This window comes from Sander vitreus, chromosome 21 (genome assembly GCF_031162955.1).
Source record: "Sander vitreus isolate 19-12246 chromosome 21, sanVit1, whole genome shotgun sequence".
NCBI lineage: Eukaryota > Metazoa > Chordata > Actinopteri > Perciformes > Percidae > Sander > Sander vitreus.
In genome coordinates, this window is record NC_135875.1 from 17,734,245 (window position 1) to 17,746,246 (window position 12,002).

At 42.0% G+C, this 12,002-nt stretch overlaps 1 protein-coding gene across 1 annotated transcript; it reads right to left on the reverse strand.

Annotated features, from left to right (window-relative positions):
- Positions 1–3,475: 3,475 nt before the first annotated feature.
- On the reverse strand, positions 3,476–11,682 carry foxj1b (forkhead box J1b). Its single transcript, XM_078279280.1, has 3 exons — positions 7,559–11,682; positions 6,742–7,404; positions 3,476–6,087 (listed from the first exon to the last, which is right to left on the reverse strand). Exons 2-3 carry the CDS (start codon positions 7,327–7,329, stop codon positions 5,215–5,217), a joined length of 1,461 nt encoding a protein of 486 aa, XP_078135406.1. The 5' UTR covers positions 7,330–7,404; positions 7,559–11,682; the 3' UTR covers positions 3,476–5,214.
- Positions 11,683–12,002: the final 320 nt, after the last annotated feature.

Sequence of the window (12,002 nt, forward strand, 5' to 3'; positions counted from 1 at the left end):
ATGTAAAATAATAGAATTTTAATCATAAATTAATAAACAAATAAATAGAGAAAAACTACCATCTAAGTTGGCAGATTATAAATATATATACATGCATACACATATATACACACATGTATACATACACACCAATTAAAAATAAATCCATAATAATTAGGGCTGTCAATCGATTAAAAAATGTAATCTAATTAATTACATACTCTGTGATTAATTAATCGAAATTAATCGCATACATAATTAACGGTGCCTGGAACGATAAAGAAGTAAAAAAAAACCAAGAAAAAACAAGAAGGGTACTAAACATTAGTCGGGAACATTAAAGGCTTTTTTATTGCTAGGCCATATGGTCAAAATGAAATGATTTAATAATAATGTATAACAATAACTTATTTCACTAATAAATTGCTGTTGAACGACAAAAACAACCACCAGATGGGAAAAGGACATTTAACAATAACTTTGAATGCACCACGAGTCTGTAGTTTACCAGTTTCATTGAACGCACCGTCTGTGTTGTTTTTCCGACAACGGCAGTTGCAGATTGTTACATGTGTTGGAATCCTCTACAGTAAAACACAGTCAAACTTTACACGTTTAGCGTTAGCTGTCAGCATTTTAACCGTGTTTAATCCAGCTACTAGCTAGCATAGGCTAACGTTAGCTGCTGTCGAGTATAGTGTTAACTAGCGTCACGTGCAGCGGTGTTTGTGTTGCCTGTATCGTCTGTTTCAGAGCATCTGAGAGAAGCACAGACATATCAGTGGCACCAGATTTCAGTAGCCAACCCTATTCAGGAAGAAGATTTTTACAAATAAATGTTCCAATTAATGATCCAGGCAGCACATTCTCATCTTCCTCCTTCATTTTACAGTCGAATGGTGGCTAGAACGGCTCTCAAATGAGACAGCCTTATCAATCAAAGTCAGTCTTATTTTTTCTAATTTAAGAAAATAAAGCACCTCCCTAACCCAGTTTGTAAAGGTAGGTGGGACTGGGGATTTCCATTTTAGCAGTATCAACCTCCTCGCCAGCAGAGTTGTGAATGCTATCAAGTCCTTGTTAGCTGGGGAAAGCGTAAGTGGGAAAGGCCATACACCAAACAGTGCAGTTAAGGCATTAGGGGTCACATCCCTTCCAATTACCTTGGATAAAGTACTAAAGATCTCAGACCAAAATCTAGTCAGAGAGGAACAGCTCCAAAAAATGTGTGAATAATTTTCTGTGGCTTGTTGGCATCGTTCGCATAGGGGAGACACTGTATCAAATATTTTTGCAAGCCGAGCTTTAGTGTAGTGAGTTCGATGGAGAAGTCGACATTGCTAAGCTATGTTCAGCTATGTTTGACAAAGCTATGTTCAGCACAGATTGAAGACTTATGTACTCTCCGTAAAATCTCCTCCCAAACATCATCCAGAATCACCTCTCCAAGATCTGTCTCCCAAACTGTTTTAAGTACAGTAGAAGAGCCTCGACAGAGGTTATAAATATTTAAATGAATAGAAGAAATTGCCCCCTTTAATGAAGAGAGAGGCTTCAGAAACGTTTCGAATCTGAGGACTTAGGAAGAGCAGGGAATTCTGGGAATGAGCTACGGATAAAACTTCGAACCTGAAGGTATCTAAAAAAATGTTCTTTAGGAAGCAAAAAAATTATTTTTCAATTGCTGAAAAGAAGCAAAAATAGAACCAACATACAGGTCTCTAAAAGTTTTCATACCCAGCCTAGTCCATATAGAGAAAGTGCTGTCCAATAACGATGGGGGGAAAAAAAGGATTAGCTGCAAGTGGAGCACCAACAGAAAGTGTTTGCAGGCCAAAATGACGTCTAAATTGAGTCCATATTTTAATACTGGAAGCCACCATCACATTGTTAGTATAACCAGAAATAAAAAAACGACAGGTGAGTACAGTAAGACCTTCAATGATACCGGATGAACAGAATTTGCTTCCAGGATCAACCATGATGGAGGCACCGCAATATCTCCATAATTAACCCAATAGTTCAGATTTCTAATGTTTGTTGCCCAGTAATAGTAAAGGAAGTTTGGCAATACCATTCCGCCCAGAGCCTTGGGCCTCTGTAAGGTCATATGTACATTTAAGGAGGTTACTGCCTCAACAAAATACGTAAAAGAGGAGGGAAGAGTAAATTATGCCTAGGCTACATGTGTGTACATCTCAGATATAATTAGAAAAGTTGATCCAAAGGAGAATAAATAGTTGAAAACAATACAGAATGCCTGAGAGCCTTATTGGAATATATTCCATTATGGTTTTATATTTTTAATTGTCCCCTATGTTTCCCTTTACATAAAGATATTTCCAGCATATTTTTGGTCCCACTCCACCCCTGGGTCAGTCGGTCAGTCCACCACTTTATGCATCAACATGTGAGCATGTTAGTATTGATGTTAGCAGTTAGCCTCACTGAGCTGCTAGCATGGCTGTGGTTCTTTGTCTTGTTCATGTTCTTGTTCATTAAACCCTTTGCAACAAGTTATTGAAAAAAGAGAAATGCTCCTTCATCCCTTTTCAATAGAGTGCTGCAGAAACGAATCCTAAAACCCAGAAATGAGTTAGCATTTTTGCACTTTTGGTTTCCTTGTCTCGAAGTCGATTGTTTGTTTTTTTAATGGATTTTTGGTTCAATGCCTGAAATAATATTTGTGGTTAACACAATCTTAAAAGATTTTCATGTTTTGTTCTACAACAAAAAATATGTCCGTAAAAACCCCACTCGTGAATTTAAAGGGGTTTAAAAAGGCGGTTACTAAGAAGTGACTAAATGAGACTACAGAGGTCTGTCGGTGACATTAGACGTCATCACGCAGAGCACGCAAAATAAGTTGGAAGTTAGTTGTGTTGACGTTGTAGTCATGTGACAATGGTATAGTTTGTTTATGACCTAATGTTAGCTTTGTACTTCACCTGATGATTGCATTTATGCTTTAAGAATCAGATTATTTTGCTGAACAAAACACGTAAGTATCCTAACTATATCATAGCTTAATCCTGCAGTAATCCAAAATCTAATGGAAAAATCCCATTGGCCTTTTGTCAAGGGGACCAGGCCAATGCTAACTTCCGGGTTGGCCAACAAAAATATGTCATCCCTACAGCACAGTATTGTTGTCTCAAAGACTATAATAGAGTTGAATAGCCACAGTTTTAACAATCAAAGCTCGTGCTGAAGGTCCAATTCTCTATTGTCTAATGTATCAGATAGCATTATATTGTAGAGCTGTTTATGCTATTATAGGACCCCTGAATGTTTCAAATACTAAGCAAGTCCAGACCTGCCGTGCTGATTAATGATAAACACTGATAGACCTTGTATCTCTTCATTGCACACACACAGAGCTTTAACTCAATAATCCTGACTTGAGCTTCATACTGCATTTCATCATGTGTGGGTGTTTTAATCGCTGATATTTCACAATGACAAGCAAACAATACATGTTTTTGTTATTGTTCTTTCTTTAATTGACACCATTTATTGCATCAAGGCATGATTGCATTTTTAAACAGCATAAAAAAGTAAAAATGAAAACAACATGGTAGGATTAAAGAGCTTGTATCAAACTTGATCAATATGATACAATAAGAAAACTGGCCTTTTAAGAGTTGAGTGTATGTATCTGCTCAGCATTTGTCCCCTCAAACCAACAGAGTTATTATATTCTCAGACACATTTTGAAATTCAAGACTTGTGAAAACAACCCATACAAATAAAAAAGGACGTACACCAACGTAATCAATGAGGACAAATCCATCACCCAGTGACAGAAAACAGAACTCTCTTATTTCATCATTAATCAACACAGAGACACCAATAAACTGCATATTCCTTATTAACAAATTTGGCGAAATATAATCAACAAATGCCCTGTTTTTTATTATATTTAGACAGAAAACCGTATATTTAAGCAACAAAAAAAAAAAACTTGACCAGTCGACTTATTGCAGTGTTGAGTTCATTGTTAACACAAACTGATATGGACAATTACAGCATATGCATCACTTTCATTATGGTCAGTAAACTTTTAGAAAACACCATTTTAATACGATACAAAAAATTAAACTAAACATCCTGGAAATAAAAGCTTTCTTGCTTTCCTTAAACTGCTGCCTATCAAAGTGCATAATGTTTGATTTTCATGACTGACAAGAAGGCGATTAATTTCTCAGGTCTGCTCCTCTCATAACTGTAGACAAATGGCAAATATTCCTGCCTAGCTTCATGCTATATACTTTAATGAATATATATATATATATTAAATTGACTATATAACAAAGTTATAAATGACTATTATCTCAGACTATGAGTTTAAAGTCTCCATCCTGCTCTGATAACTTGATGAATGGCTGATTTCGCTGCATGTTAGTAAAAAAATGTGTAATGCTAATGTAGCAAAATAGAATCATTTATGTCTTCTCAGTCCCATAGTGACAGTGCATGTTTGTGGAGAGTGCTTTGAAGGAGGGTAATGGGGTTTTCTTCACTTTTCTTCTGTCACCATTTCATCACCCGGAGCGACAAATAGCTGCAGTTCAGTCCAGTTCATTTGAACACATTCTCTCATCACCCGCTGCCTGACATTTGAGCAGTTATAGTTTCAGAAAATCCAAGTTAAAGGATGAATAATTTGTCCTGTTTTCTGCACGCAGTCTCGTCATTTTTCTTCCTTCTGATGAAAACATTTGCTGCCATACATTCTACAGAGTGCGATAATCCTCCGCAGTCCACATGAAACTTTAATTTGGTTTATAAAAGTTTCTCTGTTGTACTGTCATTTCATTGTGCCTGATATATCAGTGCTGTGTCATGATACACACTGCTGTCAATCTCCTGGCACCCTTTTTATGCCAGGATTATATGCCAGGGAATAATCCCCAATCACGTTGCCCAACAAACTTTATAGTCAGATCAATGTCTTTTGGTAAGGGAATCTTTGTTAACTGGGTTCACAGTTTAAGATAATTTTGACTTTATCATGTTTGTTTTTTAACAAAAGGACAAGTAAATGTTAAAAAAAAAAAAAAAAAAATTACAGATGCAGTGTATTGCAGAATGATTGGATGCAGATGCAGCTTGGCTGTATTTCTAAACGGTGGTAATCTTTTGGGGGTTAATATTGGATCAGTAATCAGACATGATTGACTTCAGGACAGTGGGAGTAGATAAGTAGGAGTCAATGACGTTTAGGGTCAAAGGTCACAGATAGGCCTCTACTCGTTCCCATGGCTGCATCTCTGTGAAGAAGCTCTCGCATAGGCCGAAGCCTTGATCCAGAGTCAGAGGAATCGCCTGCGCCTCTTCTTTGATCTCCTCCCAGGGCTGCAGTACCGCCTCCTCGGGCTGCTCCAGGAAGAGGGCGGAGGGCTCGTCAAACTGCTGCAGGTGGTGGTGGCTTTGGAGCAGCTGATCCTGGTCCAGCTGCTGCGGATGCTGAGGATGCTGCTGCGGCGGCGGCACGTGGAGCTCTCCCATATTGAGCGTGCAATCCATGTAACCGTAGGAGTGGTGGTGGTTCAGTTGCTGGCTCTGACCCATGACGTCCCCTCCGCCGCACCACCTCCCCAGCCCCACCGACTGCTGCCTCCCCTGCATGGAAACCTCCATCTCGCAGCCCAGGGAGCTCAGCGCCGTGTTGATGTCCAAATCCTCGAAGGTGCTACAGTTCCCGCTGAGAACGTCGTCGAACACGGACGCGAGGTCAAAGTCCCCCCTCAGGATGTCTGCTTTGTGGGCCTCTGTAGCTAAAAGAGGGGACTCAGTCGCCCTCATTGCCTTGCTGTTGTTCTTAGAGGGCAGGTGCTTCCGTTTGCCGCCCAGCCCTTGGTAAGGGCAGCCATTTTGGGTGCTGTGATAACCCTGAACCAGTTTGCTCTGTCTGTGGTGTCCACTGCTGCTGCTGCTGTTGTTGTAGTTGTTAGCAGACATCCTTCTGCGTTTGAAGATGCCATTGACAAACATATCTGCATACTGTGGATCGATCTGCCAGAAGCCTCCCTTCCCTGGCTCGTCCTTCTGTCTGGGGACCTTCCTGAAACACTTGTTGAGGGACAGGTTGTGACGAATCGAGTTCTGTGACAAAGACACACAAAAAAAGGATATTTAACATAATCTCAATGGCTTTGAGCAAATTTGAGTTAGTCATGCAAAAACTGAATGTGTCAGTTTGTCTTTGTAGGGAGATGAGAGGAGGAGGAGGAGGAGGATGGGGGTTGTATTGTTGTTGTTTGGAAAGCAAATGCACCTAATGAGGCTTTTTAGTAACAGGCAGCTCTGTGCATTTCAAACATGATCAGCTGTGCTTAGCTGCCATCTCTCTCAGGAGCCCTCATTAACACACACACACACACACACACACACACACACACACACACACACATTTAGAGTGCTTTCTCCACCCCATCACCATTCCCCTTAGACAAAAACCCTGTGTGAGCACTCTCTCGGAACATGGAGAAACTGGCATTTAGAAACACTTGTCATGGAAATCATCAAAGGCTGAAATTAGTCTCTAATCCAGTGAAATAGAAAGGATTTAAAATCATATCTGATGGATTTTTGTTTCCCCACATTGATAAAAAAAAGGTATTTTCTGATGTCCTGTACCATACAGATGTGGTGTCTGATGGTGACACTGGGATCAATCGCTCACCCTTCTCTCCCTCACCTCGCCATTTATCTGACTCATCAATAATAGAAAGGGGAGAGTTAGCCAGTCTCGGTTACCTGCCAGCTGGGCTCCGCGTGTCTGTAGTAGCAGAAATTCTCCGTTATCCAGTTGTAGATGGTGGACAGAGTCACTTTGGGCTGCTTGCTGGCCTGCATGGCCATGCAGATGAGAGAAGCGTAGGAATAGGGCGGTTTGACTTTAGGGTTGCTTTTGTAGTCGACTTCCACAGGCGGGCTGGCCTGGATAGGGATCTGGACGTAGCCGTTCCCTGGATGTGCGCAGTTGGCGAACAGCGGCTCCGCGGTGGACTCGCTGCCAGAGGTGACGGGGCTCCCGAGGTACAGAGGCATCCCGGTGGCGGCGGTGTCCCCGGCCGGCGGGCTGGACGGAGAGTCGGTGCCACCTCTGGGGAAGCCGAGCCGCTTGAGATACAGGTGCTGCTGGGAGGACGGGCAGCCCGGTCCAGCTCCGTTGGGTCGCTCCGGATCCGCGTTGAGGATGGAGAAATTCTGGAGCCAGTGGAGGCTAGTGAGGCTGTCGTCCAGGGGGACAGAGTCGGACCCGGTGACCTGATCCTCGGGGTAAACCTCCAGCCATTTCTCATTGAACTTGTTGGCAATGTCGGGGCTCGTCAGAACCGGCATCCTGGTTTTGTGCGCGCGGTGAAGGCTGAAGACGGACGAAAGATCTTCAAATCGGCATTTAAAGTTGTGTTTTATCTTAAAGTCAAAAAAAGTGAAAGAAAAACACAGTTAATTGAATGAATACAAATCAGCCTTACACGCAAATAAATCACCACGGATGAAATATTTGGTTAAAAATGTCACAAAACGGCAACATATTAATGCCACAAATGATGCGTAATTTCCCTACCTCCGGTGCAGCCTTTTTAGGAAAGATTCTCTGTGTGCACCTGTTGCCGTCCGTCCCTGCCTCTCCTCTCCAAGGACTCAGCGGCGCATCCAGTCTCTGCGCAACAAGTGCGGCGGGGGGAGGGCGAGTATAGCATCCAGCAGCAGCTCACATGGAGGAAAAAGAAGAAAAGCGCCACTCAGGACAGAGCCATGCCGAGTCAGGTGAAACGGGCTGTTCTGTTTGGCTCGGCTCTGTTTGAGTGTCCGTGGGAGGTCAAAAACGAGAGAATATGTGGAGGTTGTAAAATAAGTCGCTCATAAAGCCCCGAGAGACTGCCCACCATCCCTTTAAACGCCTGAGGGGATTTCTGATTGGCTGGCGCTATCCAGGTTTCTCTCTCTCTCTCTCTCTCTCTCTCTCTCTCTCTCTCTCTCTCTCTCTCTCTCATTCACACACACACACACACACACACACACACACACACACAAAAAGGGGCTGGGGCTGGGGGGTGTAATCAAATGAATGTCGAGTGAGTGCATTTGTTCGCTGCAATAAGAACAGTCAGTTTCGCTGCGTTTAATCTTTGTCTCCATCCCGGAAATGGGCTGAAATGTGACCTCTGTGGCGGCCCCCCCGCTGGCGCTGAAAAAGACGCGCCACAGGTCCCGCTTGGAGCGCACGTTTGCACCTGCAAGCAAAACAGCCCACTTCAACTGATAAGCCTGTATTTGCCATGTCTTTTCACTGCAGGGATTATTCTTTCTTTTCAACCGTGAAAAGGCAAATGTTGATTGAATATTTGGCCTAAATATCAGTTTTGCACAATTAAATGATTAACTTCTATAGTTAATCTCATTATAAATTTGCCCATCAGTGGATTTCAAGCCACGGCAAAATATACAATCCAATGGCAATGTAAAAACACGTCAGATCAGTGATGATGTGCAAGGTTTAAAACAGCAGAGCAAAGATGTATTAAAACAAAATGATTAAATAATCTATCAATCAATCGATCAGTGTTTTTCCTACATTGATCTTCTGAAACTATGTGATCAAAACTGTCAAATATTCATGTAGCCCTATAAGTAGGCCCTGTCATGCTGCTAGTTCCACAATAGCAACATGACTACATTTTACCATATTTTTTAACAAATTAATAAAAGTAAAGGGGATGTCATTTACAATCAAAACATTAAAGCAGCCACTGTTAGTGGTGATGTTCTACACAGGTTCACGTAAAACAGAAATTTGGCCGTTAGTTCTGTGTATGTAGATGTTAATGGCAGAGGCAATGTGAATTATGAGACAACACTGCCACCCAGTGGATCAATACTGCATTGCAGCTACACCAGGGTACCAAACCACTAATGAAAGCACTGATCTACTGATCAGGGACGTCAGACTGGGGGGGGACTGTGAGGAGGGCCCAAAAATATGCTTGAATGAATAGCTGTGAATGCGGGGAATTGGCCCATAGAAAATGCCTTCCTACAGGGCTCAGAATTCTGTCCTACGCCCCTGCCTGAAGGTGAGAAAGACGTTCTAGAACCTGTAGAAAGCACAGATCGTTTAATGTAGGGCTGCACTTAAGCAAATCAGACTGCATGTCAAATGGGAACCAGTGTTCAGTATTATTTATCCCCAAAATAAGGGATGCCGATCACTTCAAATGTCAAATCAAACCTATCCATCATATTCTGCATGTTTGCTCAATTTTCTGTCTGAAGAGGGAATACAACTAACCATTTTTTAGACAAACAGAATTTACTTGTTACAACTTCATGCTGTTTGTACCTTCCTCTAATTACATCCATACCGCAGGCCTTGTCATGGCCTCAGTACTCTGACTATACCAAACACACTTGAGATGCCAACACTGCAGCAGGCATGTGATTGAAAAGATGTGGATTTATGACCTTATAACCACCTGGTTGTGTGGTATTCAATGGTCCCTGCTGTCTATACATATATATGATACACAAAGCTGAAAGCCAACATCTGGTAAGTCAAAGATTACATACTAAAACAATCATTGCTAATATTGCCATTGAGAAAGCCTTTACAGAAGTATTTGTACAAGAGCTGAGGCCCACATGCATTGATGATGCCTTTTTCTCTTAAAGCCTGAGGAGATTCCCTACAATATGCAGTGCCAACCATCTCTCTTCCTCCCCAAACAGATTGTGTCAAGACATCTCCTGTGCTTAAAGATTTGGAGTGCAGAGGCTGAGAAGAGCTGGCATTCAGTGTAGGGCACCGAGAATGGATGAGTGACTAAATCAATGCTGCAACACTTAAAGATCCTGGATACGTCGGGCCAGCTGTTGCTTTCCCCGTCAAGGAGGCTTGATTTTTAAAAATGTCTCCAGGTTTGTTCAGGTTCTTGACAAAGGGCTTGCTGGTGAGGCGGGCAAATGTTTGAACAGCTGTTCTTATTGTTGCCAGGCTTCCCACTGTCCTTCAGAAGCAACTAAGCACACATAGGCTTACAGTATGGCTAAAGTACATCTAATGGGTTGAAAGAGGGTGCTAAGGAGAACTGTTACACCAGGCTATGTATTTCATGTTAATAGTACAGTTAACCTTTTGGAGGGGTTTTAATTCAGAAAACCCATAATATATGGCAAAGTCATATATTAGCACTTGCATTTAATCCCTTTGGCTATAACTCACAACTACAGTTTCGGGGAAAGGTGGAGGACCAACTGATACTAAACTACTACTAAACTAGACATTGGTCACTAAACTAACTTCTGCAGAAAATAAAAGTCCTGAATACTCCCCTTGTAAGTTTAAGATGTTATTTTTTGCCACATTTTGTGCGAGAAGATTGATACCACTCATTAATATACTGAATGTGTGATATGAGGCTACCACCACCAGCAGGCTAACTAGCTAGGTTAGCTTGCACAAAAAGTGGTGAGAGGGGGAAACAGCTAGCCTGACTCTGTCAGGACTAGGTGGAGAGATTATATCTCCACCCTGGCCTGGGATCGCCTCGGGATCCCCCAGTCAGAGCTGATTAATGTGGCTCGGGAAAGGGAAGTTTGGGGCCGCGACCCGACCCCGGATAAGCGGATGACAAGGATGGATGGAACTTTGACCAACCTGTTATTTGATCTGGTTAACAGTTGAAATCGGAAAATTGAAGAAAAAAAAAATGAAGTTTGCTTGTATAGAACTGTAATCTTCAAAACCTTAATGTGTCTTTTCCCCAGTTTGATTTGGTTTAAAGGCTCATCCAATGGGTTCCTGGTTTAAGTTAAGTATGGCTAAATGACACCAAAGGAGCTGTATGTAACATAGAACTGTAAACCAGAGTAAGCCAATCAAAGGTCACACTGGAATATATATACATGTATATGTATTGGGAAACCTTAAAGTTTCTGTGTAATCTAAAAACCATGGATGTCACTCCAGTGTTACTGTAGTTATGCTGTTTTTCAGGTGCCTCCTTCCACCAGCAGATGTCGCTATTTCCAATCCTTCCTATCATCTCTCACCATTGACCCAGCTACAGACATGCCATTGATAAAGATTGTTTACAGTTTACAGTTACCCATAATTCTGAGCGGTGTGTGTTGACATCAGAGGGCTCATTTTACACACAGCCTGCACTAAAATTGCTGATTTAGTGGCCTAGATATTTACTTTACTTACCCTAATCCATCCATGAGTACTTGTACATGGAAATAACCAACGCCGTGTATTTCGAGAGGTAGACAAGTGCAGAGTGATAGAGAAAAACTGGCTCTGGATGCTACTCCAGAAGCTGTAAAAAATTGCCCTATTTTGTTTAACGATTTATTATTCATTATTCATTAATTTCATATGTATTCACAATGTCATGTAGCAATTCATAGAGTCATTAAGTCGTTAATGCGTCCGTAGGCCATCTGGATAATAACCCTGTTTCAAGCGCTGGCACCTAACATCCGACTGTAGTGTTCTTGAGCAAGCGTAAACAAAGCCCATGCTCACTCTGTTATTACAACAAAGGAGACATGCGAAAAGGTTGTATACTGCCGCACAAGCTGCGGCACTGATGGGAGATTCATTTTTAAGAAGAAGTGCGCAGAGCAGACACGTCGCTTCTGAATATGTACTATCGGCTGTCCCTAATTTAACTCCGAGCGATGTAATTGGCGATGGTGGATTTGTTTACCATATTTGGCAAGGATAGTGACACAGCGCGCCTGGGAATTGGACGAGAGCGGCCGTCATTCACAAAAGTCTGCCTTCTGGAGCTTTACAAACAAAGCGTGTGCTCACGGGAGTTGTAGTCCAAAACAAACCCTCTCTGAGAGTACTCGAGTGGGGATTTCCCTCCTCTGCTGTGATTGTAACACGATTTGTTCCATCATTTGAACTGCACGGATTATGCTTTACTTTTTTCATTTTACGTATTTTTAAGTATAAAAATAAACCCGCATCAGACGGTTAAAGACACGCTGTTCCGAGA